This window comes from Eptatretus burgeri, chromosome 9 (genome assembly GCF_056783735.1).
Source record: "Eptatretus burgeri isolate ZD-2024b chromosome 9, Ebu_testis_v1, whole genome shotgun sequence".
Taxonomy (NCBI): Eukaryota; Metazoa; Chordata; class Myxini; order Myxiniformes; family Myxinidae; genus Eptatretus; species Eptatretus burgeri.
This window is the reverse complement of record NC_140969.1, coordinates 70,312,950-70,332,681: the sequence shown is the minus strand read 5'-3', so window position 1 is coordinate 70,332,681 and position 19,732 is coordinate 70,312,950. Positions and strand designations below refer to the sequence as shown.

At 42.5% G+C, this 19,732-nt stretch overlaps 1 protein-coding gene and 1 long non-coding RNA gene across 8 annotated transcripts in view; one reads left to right on the top strand and one right to left on the bottom strand.

Annotated features, from left to right (window-relative positions):
• LOC147020309 (uncharacterized) overlaps positions 1-16,241 on the top strand; it is a 127,975-nt gene extending 111,734 nt beyond the window's left edge. For 4 of the 6 annotated variants that reach the window (XR_015061753.1, XR_015061752.1, XR_015061750.1 and 1 more), the window contains one exon: positions 16,107-16,241. This is a non-coding gene — a long non-coding RNA (uncharacterized LOC147020309). Of the gene's footprint in view, positions 1-3,670; positions 3,781-9,471; positions 9,881-16,106 lie in introns of those variants that run through there. The other 2 variants (XR_015061749.1, XR_015061751.1) reach the window with 2 other exon arrangements.
• Positions 16,099-19,732, bottom strand: part of LOC147020307 (protein THEMIS-like) — a 67,531-nt gene continuing 63,897 nt past the window's right edge. For both annotated transcript variants that reach the window (XM_085895606.1, XM_085895607.1), the window contains one exon: positions 16,099-16,238. In XM_085895606.1, the coding sequence (XP_085751732.1) occupies positions 16,126-16,238 (113 nt within the window). In that variant the 3' untranslated portion in view covers positions 16,099-16,125. The remainder of the gene's footprint in view (positions 16,239-19,732) is intronic.

Sequence of the window (19,732 nt, the reverse complement as noted above, 5' to 3'; positions counted from 1 at the left end):
TGTATGTGTGTGTATGTGTGTGTGTATCTCTCCTGCATCACTCCAAACCATGAAACCTAGCAGCCTGAAACTTTACATGCATACGAAGAAAACTCTAAGGGAGTGCATGAGTGAAAATTGGGTGTTTGGGTTAATTATAACACCCCTTTTGAAGATATATAATTAATTGCCTTATTTAATTATATCCTTTATCAGATGCATCCCTGAACACTTGCTCCAGGTTATTGGCAGTTAAGGCCAGATGAGATCTGTGACTTGCTACAGGCACCATGTAAACCTGTACTAACCTGTTTCATGGTCGGGTTGTCGGCGACTAAACCGTCTCCCCCACCAGGTATCCTACTGAGGAAGGTGTATGGATATGGACACCCAGCAGGATTAAAAAGAAAACCTGTCAAAGGGCAGAGGAGCTGCTTGTGAGCCAATGGGCATCCATATCTCGTGCCCAACTGTGTGTGCAGACGTCCTCTTGCAGTTGTCGGGATTGGGGCAAAGTCTTCAGGATCCCAATTCCTTGATGATAGTAGGAAAGGCACAAGGTAAACTTCTTCGGTCAGATTGCAGTGGTATGTGGCGAAGTCTTGCTGAAGCATCATCCACCAGACGACAGTCTCATTGGATTAACCTGAGGCGGTCCGTTCAGGTGGGTGTCTGGAATGTCCGATCCCCAAGAGAGGATGATCACCTGTCTCTGTTATCTATGATCACCAGCATACTCTAAGGTTTGGAGACCGGATAGTGGCGAGATCATGGCGGGTGGTTACACCTAATATTGGTCTGGTCGCTCTGATGGTTACTATGCCCTTGGAGTTGCTGTAGCTGTGTCCAATAAACTGACTCCAATGATAATTGAGGTAACACTGGTCAACGAGCGTAGTATGAGACTAAAGATTCGTCACTCCTTGGGTGTCGTTTAACTGGTCTCTGCAAATGCTCCGACTGAGGCGAGTGATCTCACCATGAAGGATGCAGTCTATGCCACGCTCGAGTCTGTGGTTGATCAGTGTACCAGGTGAGATACTCTTCTAATCTTGGGGGATTTCAATGCATCGACTGGAACTGAGAGGGATGGTTATGAGATGTGTGTTGGTCCCCATGGGTCTGGAACTGTGAACCAGAATAGCACGAAGTTCCTTGACTTTGCGAGAAGTCGTGGACCTTTGGTGCCTGATTCAGGCATGCAGGCTCATCAGCACCCACAGGCTCATCGCTGGACTGGAATTCCAACGCGGGTGATGTGGCAAAGGAGATTGACCATGTGCTCGTTGATGGTCACTGGAGGATGATCTAGAACTGCAGGATCAACCGGAGTGCTCAGTTCCTCAAGTCTGACCACAGGGATGTTGTAGCAACTCTGAAGTTGCAGCTTAAATCCAGGAGAATGGTACCATTCTCGCTGAGGCTGGATGTTGGCAAGCTCAAAGATGAGAGGGTAGCTGAGGATTTTGCAAACAGGTTGAGTGGGGTTTGAGTGCTTTGGAGAATCCTGAAGAATTGTGGAGTGCTTTCAAGACCACCATCCATGAGTTTGCCGGTGGATGTTTTGAACTCACCGTAAGGCAAAGAATAATTTTGTCTCTCAAGCCACACTGGATACCATTGACCAGAGTAACCGAGCCAGATTTTTGGCAGAGCTGACTTGTTCAGGGCGTTGAGGCATAAAACTGTACGTGCGCTGAGAGTGGACAAAGAGGCCGATGTGCGAGGAATCTGTGAGGGGTAGAGTATCACCTGTGGTCAAGTGATTCTCATCCTGCTTAAAGGGATATTTGCGCATTGAATTCCTCCAAGCCCATCCCTCCGTATACTGCAGTTAGAGTGGAGGTTGGTGGGCTCTTGACAGAGGAGTCCGAAGTGAAGGCCTAATGGGCCAGTTACTTTGAGTGGCTGTACCAGGCTGACGCAACAGTTGTTGAGTTGGATGTCAGGATGTTACTATCCTTATTGCTGACCCTCCAATCAACTGTGATCCACCTTCATTGGAGTTTTCCTTCAGTGGAAAAACAGAATGTGGTGAACTGGTTGAAATGGGTAAAACTCCTGGCATCTGTGGCATCCATGCTGAACTTCTCAAGGCTTGTGGAAATGCTGAACTCATGTCATTGCATGCAGTTCTGTGTTCTGCCTGGAACACAGGCATCATCCCAACTGACTGGAAGAGTGGCCTTGTTTTCTCTCTCTGGAAAGAGAAGGGTTATCGCCAGGACTGCAATAATTACCGAGGTGTGACGATGCTCTCAGTGCCGGGCAAGGTCTTTGCTCAGATTACAATTCTTGATCGGGTTTGCCACCATCTGCTTGAAAACCAGTGCCTAGAGCAGTCAGGCTTTACACCAAAGAGTTCAACGATTGACCGTATCCTTGCTCTTCGTGTCCTCACCGAACACAGATGAGAGTTTTGGCAGGCGCTGCTTGCAGCCGGTGTTGATCTCTGTCAAGCGTTTGATTCAGTCAATCGGGATGTCCTCTGGAGGATAATTATTGGTCTTTGTGGTGTGCCACCAAAACGGATCAATCTGATGTCCAAACTATACTCTGGTACTGGGAGTGCTGTGAACATGTGGTGACACCATCTCTGACTTATTTCCAGTTGTTACTGGAGTTCATCAGGGGTGTGTTCAAGCCCACACACTTTTCAGTGCTTGTATGGACTGGATTCTGGGGAGGATGCCGGAGAGATCAGGCTGCGGTGCATCGTTTTGGAATGTCAAGTTGCGGTGCAAGATTTCTGACATTCATTTCACAGACAATGCAATCATCTTTGCAGAGACTCTGGATATGCTTTTGGGGGTCCTCGCGGTGCTGAATGAAGTTCCGGAGCCGCTGGGATTACGGGTTTCCTGGGTCAAAACTTGGATCCAGGCTTTCAATGACATCTTCGATGCTGCTATCTTGTCTGTACCCATTTGTGGCAAGAATGTTGAGGTCACGGAGAGATTCACTTATCTTGGCAGTGATATTCATGTCTCCGCTGGCTGTGAGCCAGAGGTCAATCGACATCTCAGTCGGGCCTGGGGAGTCATGGATTCACTGGTTCATGGGGTGTGGCACTGTTGGTCCCTGTGCAGGAGGATGAAGGTTTAAGTCTTCAGGTTCTTGGTGCTTCCAGTCTTGCTCTATGGATAAGACACTTGGATTCTGACCAGGTATCTGAGATGGAGCCTTAATTCCTTTGGTACCAGGTCTCTTCGGAGAATCCTTGGTTATCGCTGCTCAAACTTTGTGTCCAACGAGCAGTTGCTGAGAGAGACTCAAATGAGATTTGTTACCTGCGTAGTCCATGAGCGTCAGCTGCTGCTGTATGGACATGTGGCTTGTTTTCCTAACGCTTATCTTGCTCACCAGATTCTCTTAATGAGAGAGCCTCATGAGTGGAGGAGGCCAATGGGCCGACCATGTGCCTTCTGGTTGTAGCAGGTTGACCATCATCTCAAGGAGATGGGGATGGGCCAGGAATATGCCTCGGGGATGGCCAGATGGAGGCCCCTTGAGTACCGGCGGAAAGTGGACGCAGCGATGCGCTTCTCCAGCGCATCCGTCCACACCTTACCTGACTTGACCTCGGATACCTCCATGCATCCTCGGACACTTTGCTTTCCCTCAAAGCGGGTCTTAATTGACCATTTTGAAGCAGAATTTGCCAAGCGTTGGTTTGTTCACCCACCAACAGGGAACGTGAACTGGGTTAGACCATTGCGAGACAACTGCCGAGGGCCTCTGCAGTTGCTACGAGTGCATGTTTGGAGAGACAAGGGTGTCTTGTGAAGAAGAATAATAAGAAGAAGGTAAGTTGTGTGTTTTTATTATTTACAATTTTGGAGTTAATCTTTTAAGATCGGGTCTTGCTGACAGCGTTGCGAGTGAGGCCTCGGTTAGATGCTCGGTCGTTCCGTTTTTTTGCTAATAAAGTTGTCAAAATGTATTTTTTTTCATGAAAGTTATGCATTTCCTCACATGCCTGATGTTATATGATGTTAGCTTATATAAGGATTGTGCATGGATGCTTTAAAAATCGTGTTTTACGACGTTGGAAAGGATTTCTTTTGAGAGTGGATGTTTTTGCTTCGAACGGCCTCACGCATTTATTTGAACTTTAAATTAAATTTGTTTTCACTTTTCACAGTCACAAAGGTAGTTTAATTCTCGAGTCCAGCAAGGTTTGCGATAATCGTGTATTTATTGGCGTTATTTTTTTTTCTTTAATCGTTTTGTGCATTTATACAAACAACATGAGGAGCTTCCATATGCTTCCAAGCGGCCTTTGACTTTATCTTAACTTTTATTAAGTTTCTGTTTTTTCTGTTTCTGTTTTTAGTTTTCGCCTTTGGTATTTGTTAATGTAGGTTCAGACTCAACGAAAACAATTTCCACGAAAATCCGTTGAAATCTGAAGAATTTCAATAGTATAGAGATTTTGTATGCGGAATGTGAAGCTTCTCCAATGTTCTCGGCGGCCTCGTGACCTTGCTTAGCTCCAATTTGATTTCTATTTCCACTTTTTTGGCTCGCCTGTTCGAAGAACAGAGAGCTATAGCGATACCCCTGGCGTGAGCGTGAAAATGTTAAAGTTTTTGGTGCAAGTTATTTTTTCCTTTCTAATGTTTTTATCTGCCACACTATTTTTTACACGTTTGTCATCTAAAGTGGTTGCCATGGCAACCAGGATGCTGTTTTCCATCCGTTCCTGTCCGCACTCTAACTCCCAAAGTTTTCAACTTTCACGTTTCATATTTGGTACATAGGTACAGACTGTGGAGACGGTGTGTCGTGACATACGTTCGTCATCTAAAGTGGTTGCCATGGCAAACAGGATTCTGTTTTCCATGTAGTAGCACAATTCTGTATATACCTTCTTGTTCGGGTGTATATTGTGCTCACTTGCGCTCTTTTTACTGATTACAATATACAAATACATATATTGCTTTAAAATTATTTCGATCAGACTTCACTGCAATGCTTTATACAAAAATTATTAGACTAGTCTTTTAAAAACGATAAATGTATAAACAGGCGAGCATTGGGTGTCTTTGACACCAACTCTCTGGTTTTAATAGTCTCTGACAGTTTCACACTCGATTGCAACAAATTGTGTCAAAGTCCGACCAAAAATGCCTTTATCATCAGGAAAATGCATTAAATTTCAAATAACCGAGATGGACCTTAAAGGGACACTATATGATATGCATTCACTGCTTGACCTCGAGCCCTGTCCCCCAGAGGGACTGCTTATCCATAGCGTCTGTCAGATATGTTTATATTGTCAGAGGTTTTGCGAGGTGCTCTCCAGGTAATCAAATGAAATCTGGTGAAAACGGACATTTTAAAATGATTATAATGTTTGCACGGACCACGAACCGATGTACCTTGTGACGCATGCACAGACGAGCAGGCATGATGGCAGCTTATTACTTGGCGAAAAATTTTGTTTGCTAAGTATGTTGGTATGTAGCGTTTGTTGGGTCGCCGAAATAGGTGACCCTTATTGTCATTGGGTCGCCGAAATTGGTGACCCTTATTGTTAGTAATTCTGTCTGTTTGGATGTTTGTTTGGATGTTTGTTTGTTTGTAATCAGCATAATTGGTAGTAAACGTGGGCGGATTTTGACCAAACTCGGGTGGTAGGTACATCTTATGACCTAGTGCTTTGGAAATTGTGATGGTTGCTAGGGAAGCTTTGGTTCCCAAGCAACAACCGAAAAACCTTCAAAATCGGTATTCACGCGAAATCAATTCCGAAAGCCATTATCCCATGTAGGGTTATGAAATTTGGCACCAATGATCTACAGGTGATGCTCTATCAACTATATTCCGTTTTTTTTTGATATATGGAATACCTTACCCACAGCGCCCCCTACAATTAGGGTATGCGCGAAAATTGGCTAAAATTGAAGGCCCCCTAGCGACCAGGTGTGTGCATCGATACAAATGAAACTTTGCAGGTTAATGGTACTCAATGAGTACTACAACTTTGCCTCAGGACATATTGACCGATTTCGCTTTGGTCAGGGGTCAAAGGTCAATTAGTGCAAAAATCGATAATATGCGAGAGCTGGAGGTGCCTCGTGCCAAATGCTACTCCTCCTCGGGTCATGGTCGGATGGTCATGAAAATTCACACTAATCGTCTGGAATACATTGTGCACAAACGATCGAGCCGGATTTTCGATTTAGATCTTTGTTCACCCACAGCACCCCCTCGAACTTTGGGCATTTCTGATTTCAAACCGCACAAATTGCCGGGCGAATGTTCCCACTGTGAGAGAGCAGCTTGGTGTCATTTTTGGGTGCATCTCCAAAGCGCCTCGATTCCAAGTTCCACAAAGACCATCTCTGGATGAAGCTCAGTGCCAGAATAAAGGAGGGATTTTGTTTTATTTCATTTCCCCTTGTCTGGATTTAAGTCTTCGTGTAGAGGAACCTCGACTTAGACTTTAGTTAACCTCACGTATTTTAACATTCTGAATTATTGTTCGTTTGTAAATATTTGTCTATTTTCATTAAGTCCATTTATTTCATGTTGCTGTGTCTGTGTATCTGTTGTGGAATGAATACAACCCGTGTGCCTCCGTCTTTTAACACTATTTTCTTTCCCGCGCGTGCATTAATCTCTGAGAGTCTCGGCTGTAAGCCTCCATGGGAGAAGTTTGGCCATCGGTCCAGGTGGGGGTTAACCCCCTGGACACGACAGTACTTTTACCTCATGAACTTTGCTCCATTTACTTGTTCAACCAATAGCAGTAATGTAGTGTTTTTTAAAATATCGTTTCAAACCAATAATTTTGCCTGACACGACTACTGGTCTCGAGCACCTTTCTCTGGTGGGACGAGGAGAGGAGGAAAGAGCTTTTTAATTTTGGCAACTCACCTTTTTTACACCGTCGTTTTACTTCTTGCCTGGCAGCTTGCCATTTTACACCGTTGTCTTTCTTCTTTCCTGGCAGCTTGCCATTTTACACCATTTTGGAAATTATTCATGGACTTGAGCATCACTGGAGTCCACTGGAGTTTTGCTGGAGTTCATGGGCATTCACTGGAGTTAAATCGCATTCACAGCACTATCTTCAGTGACACATGTCCTCTTTTGATGAATGGAACATCATACCATGCGCTGTGTTGCAGATCGCTATCTCCAGTGGGTTTTCACTCCTTCTAACCGCAGGACTTCCATTCCATCATCGTACACCTTTTTGGGAGCAGCTTATTCCCACGGGCACTGGACATTGGGGACACCTGCGGCATCAAGTGGATCATATAACTTGGTGGACATGACGTTGTCGTCATTTCCCTTGCTTCTTATTGAAGTCATGACTGTATTCCCACACACTGAAGCTGAACAGCTTATGAGGCACCACTCAGACTGGATGAAGTCATCAACTTTTAGCAGTGAGTAGAGGTCAATAGCTATGATGTCCTATATTGGTGACCCCGACGTGATCACTTGTTATAACGTCTGTCGAAGCTACATCCGATGACGACGTCCACCAAAGCGTGGCACCCAGCACAGCAACTAGCGCAGCAACCAGCACAACAACTAGCACCTGCAGCTTTTCTTCAAGTACCGGTGGACAAAAAGATGTGGTCTGGCTGTCATGTCTATTGGCCAGCTCGTTTTATACACTTTTTTTGGGCGTTGAAACTTTGGGACTGGTCATTGTTTTACACGACAGTTTTTACACCTTTCTGATCAATCGCTTTCTTCCTTTGTTGACTAATTCTGGTTACGAGCGATCTAGGAGGGGGCTACTTGCAGTGTACTTTTCATCAGTGTTAATTTGTTAGTACTTTTGCATCATGAACTTTGCTCCATTTACTTATACCACCAATAGTAGTAGTGTTGGCATAGTTGTGAGCTTATCTGGAATTGGGAATTCCACATAAGGTATTGTCATTGTGCTCTGTTCGTCCATCCATCTCCGATTTAGACTTCTCTGGCCAAACTGCTGGGCCTATTTGACAGAAATTTGGCAGCAACGTTCCACTCCTGACTGGTAATGGCGATTGCAAAGCTCGTTCCGGTCACTCGATATTAAGTAGGTCAAAATGCTGGCCTCAGTAAATTCCTTCAAAAATCTTCTTCTCCAAACTCACCATTCAGAATGCTACCAAATTTGAGTTACAACATAAGGCCAGGGTAGGGATGTTAAATTGTGGAGGTCATGCCGATCACCTGACCGGAAGTCAAAATGGCTGACTCGGTTAATTTTTTTGGAAAATAGCGTAAATTCCTTTAAAAATCTTCTTCTCCAGACCTTCCAGCAGAATGCTACCAAATTTGGGTTCCAACATTAGGCCAGGGCCCAGAGAAGCTGCAGGTCCAGTGGTCCTCTTGTTTGTTTTTTAATTCTTATTTTGAACCAATCACTTTGCCCGACATGACTACGGGTCTTGAGCACCTCTCTCTGGCAGGACGAGTAGAGGAAGAAAGGGCTTTTTACTTCTGGCAGCTCACCATTTTACACTCTCCTTTTTCTTCTTGCCTGGCAGTTCACCATTGTATGCCATCGTTTTACTTCTTGTCTGGCAGCTTGCCGTTTTACACCGTCATGGAAATGATTCACGGACTTGAGCTCTGCTGGAGTCTGCACAACTTCGAAGCTCAATGCATAAGCAAATGACCTCAAACATGAACACGACCATAAATGTAAATGCACGAGCATGAATGCAAATGCACAGGCATATGAGCAAGGACACAAACACATGAACACGAATTCAAACTCAGACATGAACATGAACTACGAGCCTGACTCAAGAGAAGCACACCAATTGTTGGGTGAATCTTGAGAGGCTTCTTCACCAGGTCACAGAAGGGAAACCGAGAGTAACTGGGAGACTGGACTGTGCACCACGTGACCTAAAAAGATGAACCTGTCCTTTTTGATGACATCAATGAGTTAAAACAAGCATCATCTTTATGATGCCAGAGGTAAGATGGTGCACATACCGCTGATGGCACATACAGTAGTTGTGTGCAACAGAGTAGAGAAGATCATGACGAGTAATTATTATAAAATTCACAACATTGTCTCGGAGACATCTCTTTATTACGTATAACCCTAAATATTCAAACAAGGTGTGTATCCAAAGATTTCAAACAGAAAACATACAGCAATATGAAAGAAACTGCAATGTAGCCCCCAGACATTTAACCGAGCACTCGTACAACATACTGGCTTCATATCCTGTATTATTAACCCGTGTCGTGTTCGTCAGTATGAATGCCATTCATTCGGCTCCAAAATGTACCTCTTTAATGTTCATTATCACGAAAGATCGATACACAGGACACGGAAGAGATGCGAGTGCAATGAAACTCATGATAGTACCTCTATACATGAAGACAATGCATGAACCCATTGAGTGATATATATATATATATATATATATATATATATATATATATATATATATATATATATATATATATATATATATATATGTGGGTATGTACTAATGAGGTACACACTATGCACAGGAGGGGGCCCAAAAGAAAACGGACAATGTGGAAACAGCGAATGCCAAACCATGATCCAATAAATTCCACATTCCTGTGATGCCTTCAGTCGAACGTCAGGCATGGACAGCCGGTTCGTGAAAGACTTGGGCAAAAAACTTACTGCAGCTGACCCCAAGAGAAGTAAGGTGGGTATAATTTCGATGATGTCAATGGCAAATCTGCACATGCCGATTCCGCGAATGTCACCGGTGATAACCGACAAATTCCTCATTCTCCTTTAAACTCAATCTCTATATATAGTGGGGCAACTTAGCACAACAATTGCACATTTTGTGAGGAAAGCACCAAATTTGGCACACTAGTAGCCTATCATATTATAAACAGATTTGGATATTGGGCCATCTCAAATTCAGCCGCTGATGGCTGTGGCAGCCATTTTCCACTGCCATCAAAAATTTGAGATGGCCCAATATCCAAATCTGTTCATAATATGATAGGCTACTGGTGTGCCAAATTTGGTGCTTTCTTCACAAAATGCACAATTGTTGTGCTATATTTAGCTAAATTGCCCCACGAATATGTTTTCATTCCAAACAACATCATTCTAATCACAAATTAATACGATACCATTAATATAACAAAATACAATGTTACAAACACTCGGGAGGTAAACAAAGAGAAACGCAGTTTTGACTTTATGCCCGGGTAGGGAGCGGTATCTTACAGGTCGAAACTCAAAATCATAATTGTATTGAGGTATTTATGAAACCTCCCACCCACCTTGGGACACCAGCTGGGACCCCAAAACATCCCACAGAAGGTTAAGCAAAACTTATCCCAAAACGGAGAGAGTAGTTCGGGAACGGACAGACGGATGGACAGACAGACAAACGGACACTCTTATTTTATAATACTATAGTATAGATATCTAAGAATATGTGTGTGTGTGTGTATGTATGTATATATATATATATATATATATATATATATATATATATATATATATATATATATATATATATATATATATATATATAAAAGGTAGCACAATGAGTAGTAAAGAATAAATTATTTATTAATGTTTGACATTTAAAGAACAGCCAAGTTCTCTTCCTCAGAGGTGTTAATAGTTTGCCATGGTAACACCGCGTTAAGTTCCGTTGGAGACGGTTCTGCGTCGTGGATTGGTCTGAGTCCTCACCAATCGCAGTGTCCCTACGTTCAAACTTCTTTTTTTTTAGCATTGTAATTGATTGTGTCATTGTTTGTATGTGGGATGCAAGTCACCTCTGTGCCAAGGGTGGTGGTGATGGTGGCGGCGTCCGTGCGTGTGTGTCTAACCCAGTGGTCTCCAACCTTTTGATCCCACGGGCCGCATTCACTACTCCCAAGGATGTTGGGAGCCAGAAAAAATCGAAGAAAAAATTGAGAAATCGATACAACGTTTGGGGTTTATTGAAGTATTGTTTTTTTAATAAATAAATTTTATATGTATTCGATCAATCGATTGTTCACGCACTGTAATTCTGAACAAATTTCCGTTCGGGGTGTAATTAATTTTAAATACTGCCGCAAGATGCCGGAAGGTAAAATCAAATTGAGTTAATTCCTCCCGGCGGTAAGCGGCAGTGGCCGGCAGCGGCATTGTGTAAACCCCTTTAAAATTGCTGCATGAAAATGTGTTTTGATTGGAAAGTCCTCGCGGGCCGCAGTATAGGGCTCTGCGGGCCGCAGGTTGGGGACCAATGATCTAACATTTTCTTTGTTGATTTCTATACAATTCCACACCCCTTGACAAACCTCCACCAAATTTTTCAAATGTGCTGGGGGTAATAATGGTCAGGTCTTGGGCATGACCCCTTCCCATTCTCCTCCCACAAGGAAACTCTTTACATGTGGATGTGTGTGTACGTCTGAAAATCATAGAAAAAAAAAAGGGCTGAGCCAATTTCCACCGGGTTTTGCATATGTGGTCGGGGTACCCAGGGTCAAGTCATGGGCACAAAAAAATCACCCCCCACCAAAATCGGATCTGAAAATCATAGAAAAGAGAACCACGTGAGACATGACATTGAGACATGACATCTTACCTCTGGCTCGATGACATGACATTGAGCCGAAACTGGCCTCAAACAAGAAAATGAGGCCATTTGGCCGAACATTGCTCCCAGTTCAATTTTCGCTTCTGCTTTAAACATTAATATTCTTGATGGTCACTGAAGTCTAAATAATCCGATCTTGATTGGGTGACCCAGCTTGAACATATGTGTGTGTGTGTGTGTGTGTGTGTGTGTGTGTGTGTGTGTGTGTGTGTGTGTGTGTGTGTGTGTGTGTGTGTGTGTGTGTGTGTGTGTGTGTGTGTGTGTGTGTGTGTGTGTGTGTGTGTGTGTGGTGTGTTAATGAAGCCTTTTCTTTGATTTCTAATTTCTATACAATGCAATGCCACTTGCAGCCTTGTGCTGCATAAGAAAGAAGAAGAATGAGAAGATGTTTCATTTGTGAAGGAGACACTCCTTGTCGAAAATAATTCCTGGACTACTTATGAAACCAAATGGCCACTATGTCCAACAAGGTGGAAAGGTCTGTCGTCTTAACATCCAAATAATTCTGAACAACAGCAATTGGATTGACACAGGAGCTCCACAACATTTTTATGATTGTGATTGTGATTGTTTTTGTGATGATGTTGCTGCAAAAGGAAGTGTCACAGAGCACGACATTAAAAAAACGACAACCACATGGCTGTTATGGCAGCTCACATGAAACTTTTCTCGTGAAAGAAGCTACCAAGATTTTGGACATCATCCTTATTCACAGCGAGCAATACACAAAATGTTTTTCCAATGATAAGTTGCGACTCCTGGGAGTAGGGCAGTTTTTTTTCCTTTCACACCTTATTTACTTGATTTAAGTACATTTTAAGTAGTTGATTTAAGTACATATGTGTATGTATGTGTGTATATATATATATATATATATATATATATATATATATATATATATATATATATATATATATATATATATGTATATGTCATTCATTTGTTTTCCCCAACCTGCCAAATTTGTCATTGTTCCCATCAATCCTCTCCTGCTTTGTCACTCTTACTGTTTCATGTATACTCTCATTTCCCCTCCATTCCTTGATTACCTTTCATTTTCATTTTTATGTATGTACAGTATATATATATATATATATATATATATATATATATATATATATATATATATATATATATATATATATATATATATATATATATATATATATATATATATATAGTTCTATAAATGGATGAGGTGTGTGTGTGTGACGTATACATTTTGTGTCGATTTAATTACGTATGTCTATTAGTTAATTACGTACTATTGCAATGTTCCTTTTGACCCTTTGGACTGCTGGGACCCCTTCGACCTTTGAAGATCCTTTAAGACCCCCAAAACCCTGAAGAACAAGACCCCCAAAAAAACCTCCAATTATTATTGGGGTTCCAAGGCTTCCAGGATGGGAACCCTACTTTTGTTCAAACGAGCAAAAACGCCCAAGGCTGTGAAGACCATTGAGAATTTGATCCAATAAACCAAAGGGCCTTCTAATTTATATAAAAAGAGTGGGTTGTGTCTGTGTGAAGCCTTTTCTTTGATTTTTTTTTTTTGTAAAATTCCATACCCCTGTTCCAATTGCCTTGAAATTTGCTCCACTACATCATTGTAACACGGTAGGTCAACGTCACAATAAAAAAATTGCAATTCTTTAACTCAAATTTAAGTTTAAACAGAAAATAACGCCACTTTGGTCAATCGTGCCTCCCCTACTGAGGAGAGCGGCAGAGCTTGGAGTGCACCTCGACCCTTCCGCATGGTGTTTGAAGGTGAATTATTGTTGAGAATCAAACCAATTGCATTTAAGTATTTTTATTCCGTATGCAGAATGGAAGTTAATATTTAAAGGGTCCACAGTCGTCACGTGACTACACTGGGTGCAAGTAATCATCGCATGATCCTGTACAACTTCAAAACAAGGAAATGAGGCCATTTTGGCCCATCATTGCCGTGGTGCACCCCCGGGTTTCAATTTTGCTACAGCTTCAAACGTCAATCTTCTTGATAGTTTATTAAAGTCTAAATAACCTCATATTGAATGAGTGATTCGACTTGTGATAGAATTACAACACTGACTAAAGCCACAAAACATAGTACCCCCCAGGGAGCAAGAGTGGTCAACCAGACACGGTCTGCTATATAAGGTTGTTGTATATGGTTGGATTCCTTAGACCCCCAGCAACGACTTCTGGGTGGACAACCTTTCCAACCGGCTTCAGGAACTCCGCAATTCAAGATGGCGTCCAAGATTTCCGCCACCGATGGGCTGAAATGTATTTATGTACAAATCTTTTTGACTAAACAAGGTAGAAACTTGAAATATACTTTTGTAGGTTTTCATATATGGGGAATTCAACGCCATATTTAGTTTTAAGATAAAATGTGAAAAAAACTGCTTGAAACTCATATTTATTGCAAAAATTGTCTTTTTTGAAGATGAATAATTTGTCGACCAGATAAGATCCACAAGTGGGTTGATTAGATAAGATCCACAAGTAGGTTGATCCTCTGTGTCCAAGAATAAATTACTTCGTTTGCAGTTTTTTTCCAGTTAGGATTGTCTGCATTCCTTGTTCCTGCAGATCGTGGCCGCAGCCGGTCACGTCACAGGAGGAGTGATGTCACCGAACAGTCCAGCAACTCGAGTAACGTCACGTTCAGCACACATTGACGTCAAAAGGAAACAGCCCCGTGGGCTGTGGTGCGCGCTGTATGGTTTATGTCTATTTATTCCCGCTTATCTGTTTCTAAATTGTTACCAAGCCTCGAAGTTGTAAGTATTCATGTACCAGCTATTTGATCGTTTTCTTATGACATATTCCTGGTCATTTTTCCTCTGTTTTTCGTGAAACCGTCATGTCAGTGGTCCCCGTCAATCGCTCATTTCATTCGTTAACGTCTATCGTCATCCAAATCGTACCACTCTCCTCAATTATTATCAATCGTCAACCTCATCGTCTCTTCATCGTGATATTTATAGCATTCGTCATCATCTTAACTGTATGTGCATCTTAATCGTCTAGTGTCCCGTCTTTCTATCGTCAACGTCCTTTCATCGCTGAAAACATAGCTGAAGGCACAGACCGTACTCAAAAAAGACCAGTGTCGCTGGAGCCACAGTCATAAAAATCATGTGGGCAGCAATGTCAAAAACGGTGTGATCTGTAGTGGTGTGGGCATTGTCCCTTTGTCAACTTTGTGGATTATGGTTGGGCTCTGGAGGATGGCAAACTAGTTCCAGTCCTGTCAACTCAACCAGCTTGTCCACAGACAATTACAAAGGCCATTACATGTGGCTACACCAAAGACTGCAACAAGAACTGTTCCTGTGCCAGGAAGAACGTGGCCTGTTACATTGGATGTGTAACGTTACATCGTTACACATCGTTACCTGTTACATCGTTGCCAGGGATCAGCCACCAAGTGCAGCTGAGTGAAATACACTGCAGCATTTGACAGCAGTGACAGCAGTAACTCAGACAGTGACAATTAACTGTATACCATCAGCTGTTCACATGGACACTTGTATTGCAGCATTATATTGAGTGGTAGACCTGTTCATATGATGCAACATTGTGGCGTGTATCACTGACATGAATTTTACGAATATTTGCCTCAGCCATTTCACTTTCATTCCAAACTGTGAAGCACGTGCAGTAGTTCATTTCTCATGTAATCTGTGTTCTTTGTAACTAGTACCATTCTGTACCATTATTGTTCTTACAATAACAGTAAACTACTGTGTATTGTTATTGTTGATTTTCTGTGTCACGGTCACCTTAAAATTATATATTAACATGTAATAAATGGTATAAAACACATTATATCACTCTAAAACCATCATAAATAGATTCCCTGACCTAGAAAACCAGAGAAACGAAGTATTACACATGAAAATAGATTACAATTGACGACGTTATGGTGATTAAAAAATATGGCGGCATCTTGGACGCCATCTTGAATTGCTGAGTTACAGTCGCCTGTTGGAAAGGTTGTCCACCCGGGAGTTGCTTCCCGGGGTCTAATCAATCCAACCATATACAACAACCTTTTATAGCAGACCATGTCTGTTTTCACAAAAAAATGGGGAGTTTTCCCCCTGGGTATAGGGAACACTGTGGGAGTAAACTGTGAAGTCTTGGACCGTTCCATAACGCAGAACCATCCCCAACGGAAATTAACACGCAGTCACCACGATACCTTTCTTAACGCCTCTGAGGAAGAGCACCAGCTTGTTCTCAAAACATCCAGGCATTAATTAATAATTTATTATTTAATGCTCAGTGTGCTACTTTTACTTATATCAATCCTGAGCTGCAAATATTCTAACATGTAAGACATATATATATATATATATATATATATATATATATATATATATATATATATATATATATATATATATATATATATATATATATATAGTTTTGGATTAAGCAGAAAAAAACCGCAGCCATGCAAGATTGTATGCTTTGTGTCTAACGAAGAACGCGATGATGTTCACAGATGAGTCGAAGAAACTAAAACCTGTGATGTGTCGCCCCCTGCAGGGTACAAGGCAGAGCGGCGTCAATGTGACCTGGGAAGCAAATTATAAAAATCCTCCACAACCTCGTAGTCGTCTTCATCATCAGGCTGCGTTCGCGACACTTGAGATGAAGTGCATGGGGGTGGCAAGAGGCCTGCAAGGACACAGAATCGGATGAGGATACGTTCATGGTGAACGATTTGTATCGTGGAAAGCATAATATACTTTGTGCACTATTCTGCTTCAGGATCGTCGACTTAGTACGTTTGTGAAAATGGTGAAATTTTGAGCCACACTCGATCCCTATAACCCACTCCACTCCTTAACCGACATCCAAACATTCAACCCCCTCACCCCTCCATATCCTCCCTACATTTCCTTCCCTTCCCTCACCTCACTCCCTCCCAATAGTGGGGTGTCTAGCATGGGTGAATTTTCATTTTCATTTCAAGTTGATGCAAAAGTTTACTTTTCGGTATCGCCTTTAAGGTTGGGGTCTATCGAACAATTTTGGTCTGAGTGGACAACGATCAGCCCCCATGGGGGCAATGGAGGGTATGGGGGATACCCTTGATCCCCCCCCTCCAGGGGGAAATCGGTAAAATATTGAAACTGTTGCAACTTTTGAACCGATTATCCGAGCTGAACCTCATATGTCTCTAAAGATTTGGAATGAGTAGCAACTTTTATACTCTAGGAATATTGCCACTCGAAGCCACCATTTTGACATTATCAGCATAAATCTGTAAAAAAAAACATGGTATTCGAGACACTTTTCAACAATACCTCCTTGCTACGCTAAATTACTGATTATTGACAATCTGTAATGATAATAAAGATTTTTGAGGTACCAGACTCTTTGCAGAGTGTTGGTGCTGGCGAAGTAGTTTCTTCGCAGAAGGGTTATATAAGGTGGTTTGCCAATGCCTTCCCAGCGTTGTTTGGCATGCTCTATCTTTTTATATGCTGAGTGCCAAGCAAGGAAGCAGCATGTACCATTTTAAGAGTCTATGGTATGACTCGGCCAGGGTTTGAAATGCTGACCTCCCAGACTCAGAGCAGATGCTCTCACCATTCAGCCACCGAGTCTGGTGATAGTAAATATTGTTGTGGAAATGACTCCGAGGGGTTAATGTTGCTTAATGTCGTTAAGTTAGCTCCTCAATGAATGTCTTCGAGTAAGAGTAACATAATTAATTGTGATATTAGATATGTGTCATTATTTGTATTAGATGGATGATGTCCACCCTTCCTTATGTGTGTTTCTAAAAAACGCCAACCATGTTAGCCTTTGTTTTTATGTTCTACCCTTTGTAATCTGTCATTTATGTTTCTTTTTAAGAGTCTTCCAGGCCATAGGTGGGAAAAGTCGAGTTTCGATCCTGACTGAGGCGGAGGACTTTCGATCCCAGACCAATAGCGGCTGAGAGGGGAGGGGCTAAATACATCATCGGTGCAGGTTGTGGCGGAACTTATGCAGTAAAGGCGAGTGCACAAGTGGAAGCGAAGAAATTGCCTGAGTTCACCGTGGAGAGAGGTGTGGTGGATTTGCTCATGCTGCTATGCCTGAGCCGCACTCCACCCATCCGGAGCCACCCCTTCTCCTCTCCTCCCAAGCCCGGAGCACACAGGACACGGCAGTCTTTTCCATCCAGGGCAGATGGGGGCTGTCTTCCATCCTCCTACTTGTCCTGCCCGGCATCATCTGGTATTTCTGTTCTGTGATTCCCTCTGTCTCTCCATCGTGATGTGCATGATTGGGCCCGATAAGGCTGAGATATTTAAGGATCTCCATTCATTTAAAGATTGGTTGGTTTGTGGTTGCGTATTGGTAGGGGTTAAGGGGTTTTCTTATTGGTCATTGATGGTGATAGCTTCTTTGTATTTCCTTTCCCCTGGTTATAACCATGCATGGTTATAGTTAAATATACCTGATCTCAGGGTGAATTTGAACCATTGTGAGAGTTCTTGCAATTGGGAAAAGTCAGTTGAGGACAAATTGGCAACGGCAATTAACGCTCTATATGCAGAACATGCTGTGCGTCTCCTGGGCTCTTAGCTGAGGCATGTTGCACCAATTAGTGTAGTACATGGACTGATTTGGTGGTCCCACTATATCAGAGTGGAAAGAACCATAATCTGGCCCAGGATGGCCAACCCAGCTAGCTGCTATGGCCGCTGTTCGAGCAGCCTGCTGGAATTCATACCAGGAAACGGAGATGATCCACGGCTACAACAAGATGTAGAGGAGCAATTCTGACAACGAAGCCTCCCCCGATGGGATCGGAGACGGCTTATTGCTGTTGTAGGGTTTGTTTCTGCAATTAGCGCCCCCAGTTTTTAATGGTACCACAGAGCTTCTTAGACCCCCTCGGAGTACTAAACCCTCATTTAGAATTTTATATATATATGTACAAGATTGGGGCGGTTGGGATAAAACATTTTTAAGAAGAAGAAGGTGCTTCCAACCAAAAGTAAAAGCAAGATCAACTCGCTAATTTGAGGGAAAAAGCGAGAGCAGACCCTGTCTCAGGTAACGTTTCACCAGCTTCACAGCCGGCTTCCTCATGCACAATAGACCCCGAGCTTCGGCATATGTCCTGTTTTTATTTCGTAATGACCGCTCATTTCTGGTCACGGGCTGGTGCTCGAGGTCAAATGGAGTGCTTTGTGATTTTATTTTACACAAGCAAAAACAAATGTCAAGTCACATCAATGATGGGGTGCTCTGCTCTTTTTTCTCTTTACTTACACGTGATCTGGTGTTGTCGGTGTGTGGGTGAGCACATGTGTGCGCTTGTTGTTGTTATGTTTCCGGGGCATGAACACACAGTACACACCTCTGATGCAAATGGCAAAAACTGGATGGTGCAAATGGCTGGATAAGGTGAGCAACAAACAACACTCAACCCCAAACACCACATCTGCGTGTGCACAACACCCAACGAGAACCCCAACACTCGGACAATCAACACCTCATCATGCCCAACCCGGATACGAAACCAGCCGTGTCCATGCCCTGGAAACACAAAAACAACAACAAGCGCACACACGTGCTCACACACACACATACAACACCAGATCACGTGTAAGTAAAAACAAAAAAGAGCAGAGCAGCCCATCAATGATGTGATTTGACGTTTGTTTTTCCTTTTGAAAAATCAAATCAAAAAGCACGCCTCCATTTGACCTCACCAGCACGTGACCGGAAATGAGCGGTTGTATCAAAATAAAAACTGGACGTGTGCCAAAGCTTGGGGTTCATTGTGCCTGAGGAAGCTGGCGAAATGTTGCCTGAGACTGGGTCTGCTCTTGTATTTTTTGCTCAAATTAGCGAGTCAATCTCGTTTTTTGGGGGGATGGAACCATCTTCTTCTTCTTCTTCGAAAAATGTGTATATATACAGCTCTGGAAAAAATTAAGAGACCACTACAAAATTATCCGCTTTTCTGGTTTTACTATTTATAGGTATGTGTTTGAGTAAAATGAACATTTTTGTTTCATTCTATAAACTACTGACAACATTTCTCCCATATTCCAAATAAAAATATTGTCATTTAGAGCATTTATTTGCAAAAAATGACAACTGGTCAAAATAACAACAAAGATACAGTGTTTTCAGACCTCAAATAATACAAACAAAACAAG